The 22,037-nt window shown below is 45.6% G+C and overlaps 2 protein-coding genes across 20 annotated transcripts in view; both read left to right on the plus strand.

Annotated features, from left to right (window-relative positions):
* Positions 1-22,037, plus strand: part of CREM (cAMP responsive element modulator) — a 105,696-nt gene that overhangs the window by 64,735 nt on the left and 18,924 nt on the right. For 10 of the 19 annotated variants that reach the window (XM_032622680.1, XM_032622684.1, XM_032622689.1 and 7 more), the window contains one exon: positions 1,203-2,014. The exons of 1 other annotated variant lie outside the window; for it this stretch is intronic. In XM_032622680.1, the coding sequence (XP_032478571.1) occupies positions 1,203-1,347 (145 nt within the window). In that variant the 3' untranslated portion in view covers positions 1,348-2,014. Of the gene's footprint in view, positions 1-470; positions 2,015-22,037 lie in introns of those variants that run through there. 8 more of the 19 variants (XM_032622685.1, XM_032622694.1, XM_032622696.1 and 5 more) reach the window with 3 other exon arrangements.
* On the plus strand, positions 10,853-11,598 carry LOC116749796 (heterogeneous nuclear ribonucleoprotein K-like). Its single transcript, XM_032624558.1, is given in 2 exon segments — positions 10,853-11,543; positions 11,545-11,598. Coding segments are annotated over 2 exon segments (648 nt in total). The 5' UTR covers positions 10,853-10,949.

Consider the following 22,037-nt stretch of genomic DNA (forward strand, 5'->3'; position numbering starts at 1 on the left):
CTGGTCTGGCCTTTCTCCGGGCGTGTCTGCAGTGCTTTAAATCCTGGTTAGCAGATGCATCTCTCGCGTCCTTTCCATGACTTCAGTTGTGGTGTTCTCACGTTTCTGGATTTAAGTTATCTGAATTATTGAGGGTTGTATTCTGTACCCTCTCTTCTCTCCTTCCTTAGTTTTCAGAAGCAGAGTCCCTTCTATTTTGGTTTATGAAAATGTGCATGATTTGTTTATTGTTATTCTTATCCATGTTGTTTTCTAGCCGACAAACTGTTGGCTTGCAGTCATGATTGATCTTGTTTTACTGAGATTTAGTCTTGAAGAATTAAAATCTCCAGTGCTGACACTGGTTTCTAAGGATTAATTTTTCTAATCATTTTTGATCAAATAAAGTTAACTCATTGTGATGGAATATGTGGCTTTTGGTGGACAAAAATAATTAAGAGAATTGAAAAGATCTGTAAATGTTTTTGTAGAAATTCCACTTGGGGATGTGGTCCTGTCGTTTTGGTTACTGAAAATCTTGCTGGTCACTGTGACCATGGGACGTGTGCCCTAAGAAAACACCATTTACAACGGATGCCGGGCGAATTGTTGTGCTCTGCCGTCGTTCCTGCTGTCTTAGGGTAACCTCCCAACGAGGCATGTGCTCGGTTACGACTGTTGTGCGGCTCCGTGCGGACATCCCCAAGGACTGACCGGCAGTTGAGTCTGGGGGGCAGAGACTCACAAGCTGCTCTGGATTGTGCTGAGAGGTTGTTCCTGTTGTCATTTGCCTTGTGTTGGTTCCAGGGAAGCTGCCCGGGAGTGTCGCAGGAAGAAGAAAGAATATGTCAAATGTCTTGAAAACCGTGTGGCTGTGCTTGAAAACCAGAACAAGACTCTCATTGAGGAACTCAAGGCCCTCAAAGATCTTTACTGCCGTAAAGCAGAGTGACTGTCTTTGACTTGGGCCTTGTTTGCCCAGAGCTCTAATCAAGGCAGGAGATGCAGCAGTCTTACTAATTGCCATGTGGACTTGTGGAAGGGATGCTTGTGACCCTTCAGAACCCAGTTTGGCTTAGGGTTTGGAATCGCATTGGGAATGTTGTCCCAGGATTTGGAACACGACGATCACATTTACCAAGCTTACTTCAGCCTCCCTGTCAGTAGCATGCATATGAAAAAAAATGTTTTGTTTTTGCCCTTTTGCTTCTACTCTCTTATAGGGAAGCTGCTAAAGAATGTCGACGTCGAAAGAAAGAATATGTCAAATGTCTGGAGAGTCGAGTTGCAGTGCTGGAAGTTCAGAACAAGAAGCTCATAGAGGAACTGGAAACCTTGAAAGACATTTACTCTCCTAAAACAGATTAGTAGAAATATTTAACTATGAACTGATTGCAATATGTACAGTTGCTTTTGAAGGCAATACAATATAAAGCCAGCAAGAATTATGGCTTTTTTTTCCCCTTTATCATTCATCGTATTTTCTAATCTCTAACATTCCCAAACTGCTTCACTGTACGTAGTTAACTCTTAGCTGTAACTTCAATTTTTTAAAAGAGGCAAACTGTAAAAAAAAAAAAAAATTCTTAAAATGCAACATTTGTAAGGCTTGTTCCAGTGCCACATATTTGCAGTTCCCGATCTCTGTGTCATGAACAGTTGTCCTATGCAATAAAAATTTTTTGCAGGTCTTTAAAAATCATTTTAGGAAAAGGATGATCAAAGATAACGCATCCAGCAGTACAATAAAAGTAAACCACAAAAAATACCTCAGGAAAGAACTGAAAGAATTGAAAGAATCTAATGACATGCCTATGCGAAACTAATAGCCTATAAATGAATTTATGGCATTTGCAGATTTTTATATTGGTTGCTTTGTAAAGAAAATATTATATTGCTGTCCTTGAATGCCATAGTTGAAGAGAGTTTTTAATAGAACCATGTTGGCTACACTTTGTAGTGTTTGGTGCTCATTTAACTATCTGAACATATACTACAGTTTTTACTCTTGTGTAACATAAAAGATCTTGCAGAAGTTTTTAGTGTCGGTTTGCTATTACATGATGAACATGAACGCAAATTTTAATATCTGTCCTGATTTAAAGGTTTAAGTTAGAATTGTATTTGCATACCTTCAAGGGGGCCCACTGCCGATTTCCACAGTGGGTCGTGATCTCTGCAGTGTTCTTTCTGCCATCTCATCAGAAGCTCGGCCCCAGGGCTTTTACACAGAAGAGCAGCTATGAGAGGTTCAGCTGGTATGATGGAGTAGGCCTTTCTGCAGATGGTCTGGAAATCTCCTGCTGGTGGCCCTCTATTTTGAGTTTTGGCTAACAACCATAGGAGTTTTGTTTTTTGTGTTTTATAAATTTATTTATTTATTTTTGGCTGCATTGGTCTTCGTTGCTGCGCGTGGGCTTTCTCTAGTTGCAGCGAGCGGGGGCTACTCTTCATTGCGGTGCACGGGCTTCTCACTGCGGTGGCTTCTCTTGTTGCGGAGCACAGGCTCTAGGCACGTGGGCTTCAGTAGTTGTGGCTCACAGGCTTAGTTGCTCCGCTGCATGTGAGATATTCCCAGACCAGGGCTCGAACCCGTGTCCCCTGCATTGGCAGGCAGATTCTTAACCACTGCGCCACCAGGGAAGTCCCAACCATAGGAGTTTTAAAGTAAAAACTAAAAAACCCAAAATTTTATTTTCCACTTTAAAACAGCTACTTTTAGGTCAAATATTTTTTAGTCTGCACATTCAGATGAAGTTCATTACATGGGGTGATTACTGGTATCCACATTTCATCCTGCTTTTATAATAAAAAACTTCAAGGTATAAGCCCAAAGCCCTAACCACAAGATGCTCTGTCACCTCATTCTCCGGTGGGACATCTTTTGAAGGCCTCCTGTGGGCTAGACTTGCTGCATTTTCTGCTGTGACTCCTGACCTGTTAAGGCTGCCCCTCCCCTAGTTTCAGTAGTGGAGCTCGTCATTGTGTGGAGCTGTGTGTTGCGGGGTAGAGAGCAGGAGGCCGTCATGCGGAGTCTAAGTGCTATCCCCACACCGTCATCCCCTTCCCTTATCTGCAACTCCCAGGAGGTCGGGCGGGCATGCCGTTTGGGGCTTTCTCTAGAAATACTTATTCATCCTGCAGAGTCTGAGCTCTGAATATCTTATATCTCAATTTTTGTCTTTTGTTCTACAGAGAAGTAAGATGAGGAAAGAAGACAAGAAAGAAAAGAGGAAAGGAAAACCCCAGGTTTCAGGTGAAGGAAAATGGTGCTTTGTACTCACGCATTCATCGTTCACACAGTTCACTCATCCTTTCATTCAGTTAATCAGTCAGTCGGTCACCGTAAATGACGTGTGCTCAGAATGTGGACACTGAGAGGGCAACCCAGGGATGTCGAGGCAGGAGATGCTCTGTGTTAGAACTGGAGGAAGCTGTAGGTGAGGTCAGATGAACTCTTTCTGCAGGAGGCAGACTTGGAAGTGAATGGTACTGCTGGGGGGTGGGGGCAGAGTGGTGCATCCAGATGGGGTACAGGGCAGGCACGCCCCTCCAAGGAGCTGGAGTCAAGGAGACGGGGGAGGTGAAGTTAGGACTCACCAGGGGTTGGTTTGGTGTAACAGAGAGCGTGCGTGCACGTGTGTACCCCACTCTGTCGTCTCAGGGGAAGGAGATTGCATCTGACTACTTGGGGCCCTACATAGCTGATGTCCCCCCTTCTCCACGGTGGCTTAAACAGTGAGGAAATTTTATCACCTCACAAAAACCCAGGCACAGAGGTGGGAGATTCAGTGTCTCAACCCGGCCTCACGACCGTTGGCTCCCTGTGTAGCTGGTCCCCCGATCCCAATATTGCTGCCCGGTGCAGGCACCAGGGGGGCAGCTGGCAGCTCCTCTTCCGTGTGTCCTGTCTTAAGAGCAAAGGGAAACCTGCACAGAAGACCTTCAGCAGTAGACGCCCATCATACGCCTTCTGTAACTGCTCGCTGGCAAGGAGAGTGGAATTAAAAGCTCTGGATTACTAGTGAGGATTCAACCCCTGGGGCGGGGAGGGTTTCAGGCTTCTGTGAAGCATATGGCCAATCGGTGCAGAATAGAACTGGGTTCTGCAAGACCAGGGTGTGGGCAGCTGGCGGCGTCTGCCATACGGGTGATGTTTGAGGCTGCGGCTGGTGGGGAGCTGGGAAAAGCTGTGTGACTCGGGGCTGGAGCCAGGCTGTCGGAGCTGCACGGGACTCCTCCAGATTCCAGCTCCTCTGATTTGTCCCTAGAAGCAGACCTTTTGCTGCTAGATTAGCATGATTTGCTAGCTCTCCACCCAGCCTTAGCAGATGCTGCCTACAGCCTCCTGGTGGACAGAGCGAGCCGTATGTTGGAAGCCGTGTGAACATGGCTCATCTTGTGCAACAGTGTTGCGCAGAGTCCAGAGCTGTCACTGCATCTGTGGCTTTTTTTTAATCCTAAGAGTTTCCGCATCTGGACTTCTGGAGATAGAAATTACTGATCCTGGGTCAGGGGATTAGACCACTTCTGCCCACAGCCCTGCAGTTATGGGGTGCACGGGGGAGGCACGTGAAGCTCGCCTTTCAGCTCACCAGTTCCCCGGAGGGAAGGTGTAACCTTTTAAAAATACAAATTGTGGACTTGCCTGGAGGTCCAGAGGTTAGGGCTCCACGCTTCCATTGCGGGGGGCATGGGTTCCCTCCCTGGTTAGGGAACTAAGATCCCACATGCTGCGGGGAGTGGCCATAAATAAATAAATAAATAAAAATACAAATTGTCTCTTTTTAGTTTTCAAAAATCAACATGTTAAAAAATACTTTAATTTTTAATATTGGTAAGATGTACTTGAGGTTCAAAATTCAAAGTAAAAAGTCTGTCTCCCATCCCTGGCTCCAAGCCACCTGGGAGGCAACCACTGTCACCAGTTTCCTTTTTGTGAAAGAGATTCACCTGTGTCCTTAGATTCCTGTCCCATCTTCAGGGCTGTGGGATGAGGAGTTTCTGGGAAGAGACACAGGGAGTCAGCGTGTTCATTCCTTCAAGTCTACAAGTGACAAGGGGTCCAGAAGGAGGGGACCAGGGGCCCTGGCAACACTGGCCCTTTGCTGGCACTTCCTAGACTCTTCCGTTACGTGCTGAGTCCTGTGGATGCTCTAACCACGCAGCTGTCATTACCTGAAGTAATGGCTGCCGTTTACTGAGTGCCTTCCCTGTGCCAGGCACCAAACCATGCACCCTACGGGGCTTATCACACCTAATTCTCGTCAGTGTTGGTGCTTTTATCATCATCCCCATCTTGCAGATGAGGAAGCAGGCTTGGAGAGGGTAAGTAACTTACCCAAGGTCACAAAGCTGTTAGGGCTCAGGGCCAAGAGCAAAGCCGGCAGGGAGCGAGGGAGCTGGGACCCAAAGCAGGAAGGTGGCCGGAGGGGGGGTGTGCTGGCCAGGTAGGTGGTTGGTGGAGACAGTTCTGTGGTCCAAGCGGGTGAACTTAAGAGCACCCGAACCTTTCCTGTTCTAACGGACAAAAGCAGGCATGCTTTCTCTCTGCTGTTTAAAATCCATGACGCCGATCAGGAGAAAATGATCCTGCAGTTTTAAGGACTAGCTGTTAGGATATCAATCAAAGCTACAGATGTACACATTGAAATAGAATCCTCAAGCTAAAAGAGGTAATAAAGGTATAACTTACTCCTTTAATTTTATAGGCAAGGAAACCAGATTTTAGGTTGATTTACTTAAATGTTTATAGTTATTGGGAATGGAGAGACTCAGAACTCTTAACTAGTGTAGTCATCTTTATATCCCCATGATGCCTCTCTTTTTCTATAAACTGGGTTTTCGACCAGCTTTTGGTGAAAGCATAGCTTTCTAGAAAACATTAGCTCTTGTTGTCCCTGAAACAACGGGAGGACGCTGGACCCAATGGGAGGATGCAGGACCCTGCTGGACCCATCGATTGCTGACACATGGCACAATGTCTCTAGAACAGCTGGCTCTGAATGAGGCTCGTGATGGGTCCTGCTTTTAGTGTCTGGTGAGCTCTGATGGGTCCTGCTTTTACTGTCTGGTGAGCTCTGATGGGTCCTGCTTTTAGTGTCTGGTGAGCTCTGATGGGGCCTGCTTTTAGTGTCTGGTGAGCTCTGATGGGTCCTGCTTTTAGTGTCTGGTGAGCTCTGATGGGTCCTGCTTTTAGTGTCTGGTGAGCGCTGATGGGTCCTGCTTTTAGTGTCTGGTGAGCTCTGATGGGTCCTGCTTTTACTGTCTGGTGAGCTCTGATGGGTCCTGCTTTTAGTGTCTGGTGAGCTCTGATGGGTCCTGCTTTTAGTGTCTGGTGAGCTCTGATGGGTCCTGCTTTTACTGTCTGGTGAGCTCTGATGGGTCCTGCTTTTAGTGTCTGGTGAGCTCTGATGGGTCCTGCTTTTACTGTCTGCTGAGCTCTGATGGGTCCTGCTTTTACTGTCTGCTGAGCTCTGATGGGTCCTGCTTTTACTGTCTGGTGAGCTCTGATGGGTCCTGCTTTTACTGTCTAGTGAGCTCTGATGGGTCCTGCTTTTACTGTCTGGTGAGCTCTGATGGGTCCTTCTTTTAGTGTCTGGTGAGCTCTGATGGGTCCTGCTTTTAGTGTCTGGTGAGCTCTGATGGGTCCTGCTTTTACTGTCTGGTGAGCTCTGATGGGTCCTGCTTTTACTGTCCGGTGAGCTCTGATGGGTCCTGCTTTTACTGTCTGGTGAGCTCTGATGGGTCCTTCTTGTAGTGTCTGGTGAGCTCTGATGGGTCCTGCTTTTAGTGTCTGGTGAGCTCTGATGGGTCCTGCTTTTAGTGTCTGGTGAGCTCTGATGGGTCCTGCTTTTACTGTCCGGTGAGCTCTGATGGGTCCTGCTTTTAGTATCTGGTGAGCTCTGATGGGTCCTGCTTTTACTGTCTGGTGAGCTCTGATGGGTCCTGTTTTTACTGTCTGGTGAGCTCTGATGGGTCCTGCTTTTAGTGTCTGGTGAGCTCTGATGGGTCCTGCTTTTACTGTCTGGTGAGCTCTGATAGGTCCTGCTTTTAGTATCTGTTGAGCTCTGATGGGTCCTGCTTTTACTGTCTGGTGAGCTCTGATGGGTCCTGCTTTTACTGTCTGGTGAGCTCTGATGGATCCTGCTTTTACTGTCTGGTGAGCCCTGATGGGTCTTGCTTTTAGTGTCTGGTGAGCTCTGGTGGGTCTTGCTTTTAGTGTCTGGTGAGCTCTGATGGGTCCTGCTTTTAGTGTCTGGTGAGCTCTGATGGGTCCTGCTTTTAGTGTCTGGTGAGCTCTGATGGGTCCTGCTTTTACTGTCTGGTGAGCTCTGATGGGTCCTGCTTTTACTGTCCGGTGAGCTCTGATGGGTCCTGCTTTTACTGTCCGGTGAGCTCTGATGGGTCCTGCTTTTACTGTCCGGTGAGCTCTGATGGGTCCTGTTTTTACTGTCCGGTGAGCTCTGATGGGTCCTGCTTTTACTGTCCGGTGAGCTGTGATGGGTCCTGCTTTTACTGTCCGGTGAGCTCTGATGGGTCCTGCTTTTACTGTCCGGTGAGCTCTGATGGGTCTTGCTTTTAGTGTCTGGTGAGCTCTGATGGGTCCTGCTTTTAGTGTCTGGTGAGCTCTGATGGGTCCTGCTTTTACTGTCTGGTGAGCTCTGATGGGTCCTGCTTTTAGTATCTGGTGAGCTCTGATGGGTCCTGTTTTTACTGTCTGGTGAGCTCTGATGGGTCCTGCTTTTAGTGTCTGGTGAGCTCTGATGGGTCCTGCTTTTAGTGTCTGGTGAGCTCTGATGGATCCTGCTTTTACTGTCTGGTGAGCTCTGATGGGTCTTGCTTTTAGTGTCTGGTGAGCTCTGGTGGGTCTTGCTTTTAGTGTCTGGTGAGCTCTGATGGGTCCTGCTTTTAGTGTCTGGTGAGCTCTGATGGGTCCTGCTTTTAGTGTCTGGTGAGCTCTGATGGGTCCTGCTTTTACTGTCTGGTGAGCTCTGATGGGTCCTGCTTTTACTGTCTGGTGAGCTCTGATGGGTCCTGCTTTTACTGTCTGGTGAGCTCTGATGGGTCCTGTTTTTACTGTCCGGTGAGCTCTGATGGGTCCTGTTTTTACTGTCTGGTGAGCTCTGATGGGTCCTGCTTTTACTGTCCGGTGAGCTGTGATGGGTCCTGCTTTTACTGTCCGGTGAGCTCTGATGGGTCCTGCTTTTACTGTCCGGTGAGCTCTGATGGGTCTTGCTTTTAGTGTCTGGTGAGCTCTGATGGGTCCTGCTTTTACTGTCTGGTGAGCTCTGATGGGTCCTGCTTTTAGTGTCTGGTGAGCTCTGATGGGTCCTGCTTTTAGTGTCTGATGAGCTCTGATGGGTCCTGCTTTTACTGTCTGGTGAGCTCTGATGGGTCCTGCTTTTAGTATCTGGTGAGCTCTGATGGGTCCTGTTTTTACTGTCTGGTGAGCTCTGATGGGTCCTGCTTTTAGTGTCTGGTGAGCTCTGATGGGTCCTGCTTTTAGTGTCTGGTGAGCTCTGATGGGTCCTGCTTTTACTGTCTGGTGAGCTCTGATAGGTCCTGCTTTTAGTATCTGTTGAGCTCTGATGGGTCCTGCTTTTACTGTCTGGTGAGCTCTGATGGGTCCTGCTTTTACTGTCTGGTGAGCTCTGATGGATCCTGCTTTTACTGTCTGGTGAGCTCTGATGGGTCTTGCTTTTAGTGTCTGGTGAGCTCTGGTGGGTCTTGCTTTTAGTGTCTGGTGAGCTCTGATGGGTCCCACTTTTAGTGTCTGGTGAGCTCTGATGGGTCCCGCTTTTAGTGTCTGGTGAGCTCTGATGGGTCCTGCTTTTAGTGTCTGGTGAGCTCTGATGGGTCCTGCTTTTACTGTCCGGTGAGCTCTGATGGGTCCTGCTTTTACTGTCCGGTGAGCTCTGATGGGTCCTGCTTTTAGTGTCTGGTGAGCTCTGATGGGTCCTGCTTTTAGTGTCCGGTGAGCTCTGATGGGTTCTGCTTTTACTGTCCGGTGAGCTCTGATGGGTCCTGCTTTTACTGTCCGGTGAGCTCTGATGGGTTCTGTTTTTACTGTCCGGTGAGCTCTGATGGGTCCTGCTTTTACTGTCCGGTGAGCTCTGATGGGTCCTGCTTTTACTGTCCGGTGAGCTCTGATGGGTCCTGCTTTTATTGTCCGGTGAGCTCTGATGGGTCCTGCTTTTACTGTCTGGTGAGCTCTGATGGGTCCTGTTTTTAGTGTCTGGTGAGCTCTGATGGGTCTTGCTTTTAGTGTCTGGTGAGCTCTGATGGGTTCTGCTTTTAGTGTCTGGTGAGCTCTGGGAAGCACTGACATGGCAGACTAGTGTCGGGCTTGACTTGGGAATAGATTTTTAAATTCTTACCTTTTATTTATTCATTCATTCATTTATTTATGGCTGTGCCGCTCGACTTGTGGGATCTTAGTTCCCCAACCAGGGATCAAACTGGGGCCCAAGGCAGTGAAAGCGCTGAGTCCTAATCACTGGAACACTAGGGAATTCCCAAATTCTTCCCTTTCAAATCACAGTAACTATTGGTACACTTTTGAGGAAGTAAGTAGCCCAGATAAGGAGGCTCTTAATGAAAACAGGATTTTTATTTATTTTTTAATTTTTGGGCCACGCAGTTCCCTGACCAGGTATTGAACATGTAACCCCATCAGTGGAAGCATGGAGTCCTAACCACTGGACCGCCAGGGAGTTCCCTGAAAGTGGGCTTTTAGATAGAGGACAACATGAGTGTGCCCATGTGTCTATTTGTGTTTATAATTCCCTGTGTTGAGATTTGGTTCAGCGGCTCTGGACGTTCCTATCTCTGGCCAGTACCATGCCTGTTTCTGCAGATACTCATTCTGGAGAACACTGAGCACGTGGTCTGGGTCAGGCCTTACCCCATCTCCCTCTAAGCCATGGTTGCCCTTGAGTGGCTGTTCCTAGCCTGCATTTATTGAGCACACAGATGGTTTAATGCCACAGCCCTACATAGTGTATGTGCTGTTTCTGTAATTCCTTTTCTTTGAAATATTCTTAGTCTATGAAGACTCCAAAAACTCGTGGGTGGGCTCGTCTCTGTCTAGCTGTGACCCGCCGAGGCAGCGCGGTGGCATGGGGACGGTAGCCTTGCCCCGCTACTGCAGCACTAGGGTGTCAGTTGGTCCCGTCCAGAACACTTCAGTTCTGCCCTGCAAGGATAGATATGTTTAATAGCTGATTGGTGTGTCCCTTTAATGTAAGAAAGTGGAAACTGAACAGCCAGAGGAAACCTTTCCCAACACCGAAATCAATGGCGAATTTGGTAAGCGCCCTGCTGAAGATATGGAAGAGGAACAAACTTTTGAAAGATCTAGAAACACTGATGAGATGGTTGAATTAGGCATTCTGCTTCAGAGCAAGAATGCTGGGGCAGTGATTGGAAAAGGAGGCAAGAATATTAAGGCTCTCCGTACAGACTACAATGCCAGTGTTTCAGTCCCAGACAGCAGTGGCCCAGAGTGCATATTGAGTATCAGTTCTGACACTGAAACAATTGGAGAAATTCTGAAGAAAATCATCCCTACCTTGGAAGAGGGCCTGCAGTTGCCATCACCCACTGCAACCAGCCAGCTCCCGCTAGAATCTGAAGCTGTGGAATGCTTAAATTACCAACACTCTAAAGGATGCGACTTTGACCGCGAGTTGAGACTGTTGATTCATCAGAGTCTGGCTGGAGGAATTATTGGGCTCGAAGGCGCTAAAATCAAAGAACTTCGAGGAACACTCAGACAACAATCAAGCTTTTCCAGGAACGTTGTCCTCAATCCACTGACAGAGTTGTTCTTATTGGAGGAAAACCTGATAAGGTTGTAGAGTGCATAAAGATCATCCTTGATTTTATATCAGTCTCCCATCAAAGGACGTGCTCAGCCTTAGGGTCCCAATTTTTACGATGAAACCTACGATTATGGTGGTTTTACAATGATGTTTGATGACCGCTGGGGACGTCCCGTGGGATTTCCCATGCCGGGTAGAGGTGGTTTTGACAGAATGCCTCCTGGTCGGGGTGGGCGTCCCATGCCTCCATCCAGAAGAGACTGTGATGATAGGAGCCCTCGCCGAGGACCTCCTCCACGTCCTCCTGGACGAGGGGGCCGGGGTGGTGGCAGAGCTCGGAATCTTCTTCCTCCTCCACCACCACCTAGAGGAGGAGAGCTAATGGCCTATGACAGAAGAGGGAGACCTGGAGACCGTTATGATGGCATGGTTGGTTTCAGTGCTGATGAAACCGGCGACTCTGAAGTAGATACATGGAGCCCATCAGAGCGGCAGATGGCTTATAAACCACAGGGTGGCTCTGGATATGATTATCCCTATGCAGGGGGTCGTGGCTCATATGGTGATCTTGGTGGACCTATTATTACTACACAAGTAACTATTCCCAAAGACCTGGCTGGATCTATTATTGGCAAAGGTGGTCAGTGGATTAAACAAATCTGTCATGAGTCAGGAGCTTCGATCAAAATTGATGAGCCTTTAGAAGGGTCCGAAGACCGGATCGTTACCATCACAGGAACAAACACAGGACCAGATACAGAATGCACAGGATTTGCTGAGCAGGACAGTGTGAAGCAGTATGCAGATGCTGAAGGATTCTAATGCAAGATATTTTTTCTTTTTTATAGTGTGAAGCAGTATTCTGGAAAGTTTTTCTAAGACTAGTGAAGAACTGAAGGAGTCCTGCATTTTTTTTTTTAATCAGCTTCTGTTTAAAAAGCCAACATTCCTCTGCTTCCTAGGTGTTCTGCATTTGAGGTGTAGTGAAATCTTTGCTGTTCACCAGATGTAATGTTTTAGTTCCTTACGAACAGCGTTGGGGGTTGGGGGCGGGTGTGCAAAAACATTGAAATTTTGAAACAGCAGCGGAGTGAGTGAATTTTAATTTTTGTTCATTGTTCGTGGTTTAAAAAAAAAATCCCCCCATGTAATTATTGTGAACGCTTTGCTTTGTGGTCACTGTAACATTTGGGGGGGTGGGATAGGGAGGAAAAGTAACAATAGTCTGTATGTCCCTGGCATCTATTCAGAGCAGTGTGCAGAATGTAATGCTCTTTTGTAAGAAACGTTTTATGATTTTTTTGTGTGTGTGTGCAGTACGCGGGCTTCTCACTCTTGTGGCCTCTCCCGTTGCGGAGCACAGGCTCCAGGCACGCAGGCTCAGCGGCCACAGCCCACTGGCCCAGCCGTTCCGCGGCATGTGGGATCTTCCCGGACCGGGGCACGAACCCATGTCCCCTGCATCGTCAGGCGGACTCTCAACCACTGCGCCACCAGGGAAGCCCCCCGTTTTATGATGTTTAAAGTAAATTTAGTGAACCTAAAAACAAAAACAAAAACTCATGGGTGATATTTTCTGCCATGGACTCTACAAGTCCAAAGCCCAAGGAAGGTAGGGGGGTAAAAGGAGTTTTCTCTGATCTAGTTTAGTAAATTATGTGCATAGTAACTCTGGGAGGTCTTGGGTAAACTATTATGGGGGAGGGGCAATAATTTGACAAGATTTGGAACCCTATGACTATAGATTTTCCCCAGGAGTATACAGGTACACAGTTACTTGCAAATAGAACAAGCTATTTGATATAGGAACCTTATAAATTAGTTCTAAGTCGTATATTTTTAGCAAATAAATGACTAAGATGAATCAATCACTTATCGGTAAATTGCCAATTTTGCTTATAATTAGTTACTTTAGGTGGTTAAAATATACTGGAAAATGAGACCAAGGTCAAAGAATTCTGCTCACCGTCCTGCCTGTGGGTGTCACTCAGCCCTGGCGGTGGATGGCATTTTATCAATAGTTCTCATCTTAACCTGTTATCAGACTGTCGGCCTCGTGAGGATCAGCTGAGCATGATCATGTCACTGAAGTTATTGACAATACTGGGAAAATAAGTGTCTCATTCACTGAGGGAAAGCAGTGATGTTTCAGTAGTTAAAATACTGAATATCATATGATATCGTTTATTTGTGGAATCTAAAAAAAATGGTACAAATGAACTTATTTACAAAACAGAAATAGAGTCACAGATGTAGAAAACAAACTTATGGTTACCGGGGGGGAAGGGGAGGAGGGATAAACTGGGAGATTGGGACTGACATATACACACTACCATATATAAAACAGAGGGCTTCCCTGGTGGTACAGTGGTTAAGGATCCGCCTGCCAATGCAGGGGACATGGGTTCAAGCCCTGGTCCAGGAAGGTCCCACATGCTGCGGAGCAACTAAGCCCGTGCACCACAACTACTGAGCCTGCACTCTAGAGCCCGCGAGCCACAACTACTGTGCCCGCATGCCACAACTACTGAAGCCCATGTGCCTAGAGCCCGTGCACTGCAACGAAGAGTAGCCCCCGCTCGCCGCAACTAGAGAAAGCCCGCGCACAGCAAGGAAGACCTAACACAGCCAAAAATAATAAATAAATTTATTTTAAAAAATAAAAAGTAAAAAAAATAAAATAATCAACAAGGACCTACTGTATAGCACAGGGAACTATATTCAATATCTTATAATAACCTATAATAGAAGAGAATCTGAAAAGTATATATATAAAACTGAATCACTTTGCTGTACAGCAGAAATTAACACAACATTGTAAATCACTATACTCCAATAAAAATTAAAAACAAACAAAAAAATACTATATCCTGTTAGATGCTGAGGTCAGCATTTGTCTTGTTAACTTGAAAGATGAAGAAAATGTGACTGGAGATGGAGGCACTGATGATATTTGGGATCTCTTAGAGGTTAGATTAGTGACACGAAGTAATGATATTGAAGTTGTCTGCCTTTGAACGGTTTCAATTCAGGGACTCTGATATATGAAATTATGAGTAATAAGAGAATGTTAGAAATCACAAATTTTAGAACATTAATCCATTTCATTGTTTGTTTAAGAATGCACATTTTACTATCCTTTTCGTCACTTAACCAGCCAGTGTTAAAACACATTTGATTTTCCACAGAGGTTGCAACTTTTAGACAGTGTGATTTTTTTGGAGGCATGTATAGCTCTGTGTTATTTACAAGCTTTCTTTTATCCTTTTATTGAGATGCCTGAATTGGTATTTCCCAGCTGGACTTCGCTGGAGTTTAGACCTTGAAGGGCAGAACGCAAATCTGCTTTATCAAGGGTACATAACCTGCCTAACTCGTTCATTTTTGCAGTCAAGAAACATGGCTTACTTCATTAAACGCTGGTGCTCTTGCTCCAGAAATACTCATAGGATTGCAGCAGTTTGGTGGGGGGACAAGGCAGGCAGTCCGCAGACCAGTGTGTGTTCCCGGAGCACCCAGCATGGTGATGAAGGGTGAGGAAGCCTGGGCTGCAGTGTGGACTCTGCAGAGCGGTCGGGGCACCTCCCGCCCACGCGGGCAGGCCTCAGCCACCAGAGCACAGGAGGACTTACGTGCAGTGTTTTAGACAGAAGGCTTTTTTTTTTTTTTTTTTTTTTTGACTCCGTTGGGTCTTCGTTGCTGTGCACAGCTTTCTCTAGTTGCGGCAAACGGGGGCTACTCTTTGTTGCGGTGCGCGGGCTCTAGGCATGCGGGCTTCAGTAGTTGTGGTGTGCGGGCTCAGTAGTTGTGGCTCACGGGCTCTAGAGCGCAGGCTCAGTAGTTGTGGTGCATGGGCTTAGTTGCTCTGCGGCATGTGGGATCTTCCCGGACCAGGGCTCGAACCCGTGTCTGCTGCATTGGCAGGCGGATTCTTAACCACTGCACCACCAGGGAAGCCCCAGACAGAAGGCATTTTCACTGTAACTCATCACTCGAATACTTTCTGCACTGCGCTTTCACTGCCGAGGGCGAGGGTTCAATCCCTGGTCGGGGAAATAGGATACCACAAGCCGCACTGTGCAGCCAAAAAAAAAAAAAAGAATTCTCTCCTAGTTTTTATGAAATTCTCAAATTACAAATGATACTTTACCATTCTTTATATAACAGGAAGCAAAATAAAACCAAATTAGTTAACTGTAAATGGGCATGAACCATCTTAGTGGAGTGGTGGAAGTGTTCTAAATCTAGATTGTGGTGATGATTGCACAACTAGGTAAATTTGCTAAAAATCATTGAATTGTACACTTAAAATAGAGGAACTGTGGTATGTGAATTATATCTCGGTAAAGTTACTCACAGAGCCCAAATTAGTTGCAGTGCATCATATGACCACAGAATGTCAGCAAAGATTTTTCCATAAACCTATCTCCAAGGGGGACATAATCAACCATGGCTGTGGCTGCTGCCCTTCACCACAGAAATTCCTCTGTCCTGGGTCTCAGGGGATTGAAGTTACCAAACACCAGAGTCAGGTATTAGGGATAAGGAAATATTTTCAAATATTGGCTTATGCAAATCTACAATGATCGGAGCTATCAAATCATTTAATCCATGATATATACAATTAAGTAAAAAATCTCACACCACAATAATCTTCAATAAGCAAACTAGAAATTCAGTCCTACTGGAAATATTAAAGTCCTTTAAAACTAGTTTTGGACTAATTATACGTTCTAGTAAACATCATACAAACTTTAAAAAAATGTTTTTTTCTTTTTGTCATTGTTTTGTTTTATTTATTTAAGTTGAGCCATGTATCCTTTTTTTTTTTGCCCGTGCCGCATGGCATGCAGGATCTTAGTTCCCCGACCAGGGATTGAACCCGTGCCGTCAGAGCATTTAGTATCCCAGACCTCATTGTCTCATGACTTTGATTTCAAAGCTTTCAAGTCAGGCAGTGGTTATTTTTAACAATTCATCATGGGGGGAATTCCCTGGCCGCCCAGTGGTTAGGACTCCATGCTGTCACTGCTGAGGGCCCGCGCTCCACCCCTGGTCGGGGAAATAACATCCCACAGGCCTTGTGGAGCGGCCAAAAATAAAAATAAATAAAAAGAAAAAAAAATTCATCCTGACTAAAAGAACTACAGCAACAAAACCAAAAGCAATGTTACAGATGATACAGTGTGTAGAATGAATAATGGCTGTCTGTTGTAATGGAGGACTCATGGCTGATACAGCTCTTCCACTAACTCCCTGGGTCACTTAACCAGCCCAACCTCTGTTCCTCTGCTTTGACCTTGGCATTTAGTGATACTGTGAAGAAAACGGCTGACCCTCAAATTTCTGAGAAGAGTAAATACAAGTAATATTTCATCAGACCCTATAGTTTCTTATCCCTCTGAGCACAGTTTCTACATTCTTGGTACTGAAGTCATTAACCCAAGAAAGCATCGTTCAGATTGCCTGTAACCGGAGTTCACGAGCGAAATGGCCGTAATGAAGGCAGAGGCATCTACTTTGATCTGGTTCACCTAGGTTAAGATTTTGACACATTAAGACTTTATTTAGACGAATGTTACTTCACTTACACTTATTTATGCTCAAAATGTGACTGACTGAAAATTTTCCACCTCACAAGTCTCCACCCTTCTTCATCTTAACATAGCTGCACTAAGAGGAAGTATTGGCAGCCTAGAAATGGCTGTGGTTTTCAGTGTTTTAGGAGGTTTACCTTCCCATAATCCGATTTACTGTTTTTACGTTCTTGAAAGATATAAATTAGTAATGAGAGAGAGAGAGACTGTACTCCTTTTAGAAGATTTCTCCATGTTAATTAGTTATTTGAAAGGTTTTATTGATTACTTTCTTTATCTAACTGAAAAGGAGTTCGATGGAAATTTTTAAATTGTACTTTTTAAATTTACATTTTTAATGTAAAATATAATAGCCATAAAAATCAAAGTTTAGTGACTTCCCTGGCGGTCCAATGGTTAAGACTCCAGGTGTCTACTGCAGGGGGCACAGGTTCAGTCCCTGGTCAGGGAGCTAAGATCCTGTATGCCATGCGGCACGGGCAAAAAAAAAAGGATACATGGCTCAACTTAAATAAATAAAACAAAACAATGACAAAAAGAAAAAAACATTTTTTTAAAGTTTGTATGATGTTTACTAGAACGTATAATTAGTCCAAAACTAGTTTTAAAGGACTTTAATATTTCCAGTAGGACTGAATTTCTAGTTTGCTTATTGAAGATTATTGTGGTGTGAGATTTTTTACTTAATTGTATATATCATGGATTAAACGATTTGATAGCTCCGATCATTGTAGATTTGCATAAGCCAATATTTGAAAATATTTCCTTATCCCTAATACCTGACTCTGGTGTTTGGTAACTTCAATCCCCTGAGACCCAGGACAGAGGAATTTCTGTGGTGAAGGGCAGCAGCCACAGCCGTGGTTGATTATGTCCCCCTTGGAGATAGGTTTATGGAAAAATCTTTGCTGACATTCTGTGGTCATATGATGCACTGCAACTAATTTGGGCTCTGTGAGTAACTTTACCGAGATATAATTCACATACCACAGTTCCTCTATTTTAAGTGTACAATTCAATGATTTTTAGCAAATTTACCTAGTTGTTCAATCATCAGCGCAATCTAGATTTAGAATATTTCCACCACTCCACTAAGATGGTTCATTCTCATTTACAGTTAACTAATTTGGTTTTATTTTGCTTCCTGTGATATACAGAATGGTAAAGTATTATTTGTAATTTGAGAATTTCATAAAAACTAGAATTCTTTTTTTTTTTAGCTGCACCGCGCAGCTTGCGATATCTTAGTTCGCTAACCAGGGATTGAACCCTCGCCCCCAGCAGTGAAAGTGCAGGGCAGAGTCCTAACCACTGGACGGCCAAGGAGGTCCCAGAGAGAATTCTGTTCTTTTTTTTAACCTGTGTTAGGTCTTCGTTGCTCTGCGCGGGATTTCTCTAGTTGCAGAGAGCGGGGCTGCTCTTCGTTGCGGTGCGTGGGCTTCTCATCCCGGTGGCTGCTCTTGTTGTGGAGCACGGGCTCTAGACACGTGGGCTTCAGTAGCTGTGGCGCATGGGCTTAGTTGCTTCATGCATGTGGGATCTTCCCTGACCAGGGCTCGAACCCGTGTCCCCTGCATTGCAGGCGGATTTTTAACCACTGCGCCACCAGGGAAGTCCTATTCCCCCCCCCATTTTTATTGCAGTACAATTGCTTTAAAATGTTGTGTTAGCTGTACAACAAAGTGAATCAGCTCTATGTATACATATATCCCCATATCCCCTCCCCCTTGAGCCTCCCTCCCGCCCTCCCTATCCCACCCCTCTAGGTCGTCACAAAGCACTGAGCTGATCTCCCTGTGCTATGCAGCAGCTTCCCACTAGCTATCTATTTTACATTTGGTAGTGTATATATGTCAGTGCTACTGTCTCACTTCGTACCAGCTTCCCCTTCCCCCACCCCCCATCCTCAAGTCTGTTCTCTATGTCTGCATCTTTATTCCTGCCCTGCCACTAGGTTCATAAGTACCGCTTTTTTAGATTCCATATATGTGTGTTAGCATACGGTATTTGTTTTTCTCTTTCTGACTTACTTCACTCTGTATGACAGACTCTAGGTCCATCCATCTCACTACAAATAACTCAATTTCATTCCTTTTTATGGTGGAGTAATATTCCATCGTATATATGTGCCACATCTTCTTTATCCATTCATCTGTCAATGGACATTTAGGTTGCTTCCATGACCTGGCTATTGTAAATAGTGCTGCAATGAACATTGGGGTGCATGTGTCTTTTTGAATTACGGTTTTCTCTGGGTATATGCCCAGTAGTGGGATTGCTGGGTCATATGGTAGTTCTATTTTTAGTTTTTTAAGGAACCTCCATACTGTTCTCCACAGTGGCTGTATCAATTTACATTCCCACCAACAGTGCAAGAGGGTTCCCTTTTCTCCACACCCTCTCCAGCGTTTATTGTTTCTAGATTTTTTTGGTGATGGCCATTCTGACTGGCGTGAGGTGGTACCTCATTGTGCTTTTGATTTGCATTTCTCTAATTATTAGTGATGTTGAGCATTTTTTCATGTATTTGTTGGCCATCTGTATGTCTTCTTTGGAGAAATGTCTCCTTAGGTCTTCTGCCCATTTCTGGATTGGGCTGTTTGTTTTTTTGATATTGAGCTGCATGAGCTGCTTGTATAGTTTGGAGATTAATCCTTCGTCAATTGCTTTGAAAAAAAAATCAGAACTATTGAATCTTTGGTTGAGTACATTTGACATAATCATATGCTTGGGAATGAAGAGCATACTCAGAAATTAAAAGACCCATTGTTATTAAGTCTATTTGGGGATCAAAGAGGTATTTTAAAAAAGCATTATGATTCTCTTCATATCATATTTGCTACTCAAGGATTTGCGCGTGCGTGAAGGCTTGTCTAAACCAAAGAGTCTGGGGACGTCCCTGGTGGCACAGCGATTAAGAATCAGTGCTTCCAATCCAGGGGCTCCGGGTTTGATCCCTGGTCAGGAAACTAGATCCCACATGCATGCCACAACTAAGAGTTCGAATGCCACAACTAAGAAGCCTGCCTGCCGCAACTAAGACCTGGCACAACCAAATAAATAAAAGTTTAAAATAACTAAAATAAATAAATAAAATAAACCAGAGGGCCTGATGCCCTTTCCAAGCTGGTGGGGATCCAGGGGAGAAACACTGCAAAGCTTATTTGTCCCTTCTATTGATCTGGTCCTGAGAAGCTTGGTTTCTATCAATATTAAACTAAAGATCCAACAACAACCCTCACCCCCTCACTCCACAATGGACTCTAAAGTACCTTAACGCATTGTTGGGTTAAAAAAAAAATAGAAGAAATGGAATAAATATTGGGACTTAAGGCAAAACCTTCATTGTTTAAATTATATGAATATTTTAATGGAGATGTTTTGTCCCTTATTTGAGTAACTGCTAACTCTGCTGCTTAATTCATGTATTTGGAGAATAGCACCAAGAAGCTGGGCCAGTGTGGGTTGGGCTACACCTACACGTACTTCATTGCCCTTTGTTCTTGCTTTTAATCCAGGTCTTTACTTTCCCTGGACCATCCATCAGATGTGGAGATAAAGCCCTTCTGTGAACCTACAGTGGGAATTCCTTGGGGTCTTTGTACAGAAAGCAGTCAGAGCCTGATAATCCTGAGCTGAAAACCCTTCCTTCTCCCTCTCTGCCCTCCCATGGCTTCTGCCCACAGCCCCGCAGTTATGGGTGCACGGGGGAGGCACGTGAAGCTCGCCTTTCAGCTCACCAACTCCCCGGAAGGTGTAACCTTTGGAAAATCCGAATTGTCTCTTTTTACTTTTCAAAAATTAACATGTTAAAAAATACTTTATTTTTTAATATTGGTAAGACGTACTTGAGGTTCAAAATTCAGAGGATACAGAGGTATACAGTGAAAAGTCTGTCTCCCATCCCCGGCACCAAGCCACCCGGGAGGCAACCACTGTCACCAGTTAAGTGACAATTTGGAGTCGCAGGAGAGAGTCTGAGGCAGTATGTGGTCGGGCTGGGTTTCCTGATAAAGACTGGGGTGGTTAATAGTACACGCCAAGCTCTTCATCTATTCTGTGCATTGCATTCTACACTAGAAACTTTGTGTGCATCAGTACAGTAATCCCATGTGAACCTGAGACGCTGAGAGCTGGCAGGGACCCCTCTGGACACAGGGCAAATGCCTTTAAGATCTGAGTGGATCGATGAATTATTTATGCCCTACGTACCAGTCTGAGAAGGGGCCTTCAGACTCACCTGGCAGGGCAGCGGCCGAGGTGCTCTGAGTGTTCTCCACCCAAGTGGTGTCAGTGGTCAGGAAGAATCCCCACCCTGCAGTCACGACACTGATGGGCAGCTGTGCGAGCTTCAGGACGTGTCTGCGGGTGTCCTGATTAACGGTCTGGATGCTGTTTATGTACCTCTGGGGTCCTCTGAAAAGGGTGTAGAACGGGTGCCCAGGTCTTCGTGCATCTGGAAATCCCTCTAGGTGCCAGGACGGCCCCCTGAGCAGAGGGAGGTGTGCATCTCAGGCTGCTTGACCCTATTTGGGAAAAGGATCCTCCTAAAAAAAAAAGCCTCTGTGTGTGCGTGTGTGCATTCGCACGCACACACGTGTCCAAACCCTGGGAACTTAGCCCAACTAATGTTCCTTGTGTTCTGTTTCTGTATTTAAGGTGGCGTCCTGTCCATCTCTTCTAGGCCCTCATGCTGCAGGCCCTCACGTCTTTTAACAGTACGCAAATGGTTAAATAACATGGTGCACCCAGGGTATTAAATACTATTATAATATTAAAAGTATATAAGCATGATACATACCAACAAGGAATGCTTTCCAAGACATGCTTGCAGGAAAACAAAAATGACAGCACAATTCAAACATACGATCTAGTAGTTTTACACAAATTATACCCATATGCATCTATGTGTATACATTTATAAAAATGGTGCGGACTTCACTTCCACTAGGTGCTCTGAGACCCGCCCCCCCCCCCACTGCCATCCATCTAAGCACTGGAGCTGTCTACCCCACCCTCCGCAAGGGCCACCCCCTGACAACACAAGCCGGGGCGGAGCAGGTGGCACGCTGAGGGGTAAGGCTGCCTTGAGTGGGGGTGGGTGGCCGCAGCGGCGTCGCTCTGGGGGCACCTGCCCTTGGCCCGGTGGTGGGCTGGGCGGATGCTGGCCTCGGGCTCTGGGTGGAAAAGGGCAGTAAGGTAGAGCTCCAGTGGAAAGCACAGCTTGAGGAAAGCTTCCCTAATTTAGACCTGGAGGGCTCAGGATCCACGATCCATAAAGGTCACCAATGCACGAACAGATGAGCCACTAGGAGAGCAGAACCGGCTCCGCACTCCAGGCTGCAGGGTGAGTTCCAATCAGGGAGGCGGGGGGCTTGCTTCATGGGGGTGCTGGCTGACCAGGGGCTGACGACAGCCCCACTTGGGAGTGGGAGAAGAGGGGCAGGGAATGCTGCCTTCAACATACAAATGGACTGATCATGAGAGAAAAGATGGATTTGACTAAAGAATTTCTCTTTTTAAGTGAAAAATCTAAAACATGAATGGGGTGCTTGTTTTTGCAATATATGTAATTATGAGCAATATCCAACATATAGAAAGAATTCCTATCTAGCAAAGAAAAGTTAATGCAAAG

Source organism: Phocoena sinus, chromosome 2 (genome assembly GCF_008692025.1).
Source record: "Phocoena sinus isolate mPhoSin1 chromosome 2, mPhoSin1.pri, whole genome shotgun sequence".
Lineage (NCBI taxonomy): Eukaryota > Metazoa > Chordata > Mammalia > Artiodactyla > Phocoenidae > Phocoena > Phocoena sinus.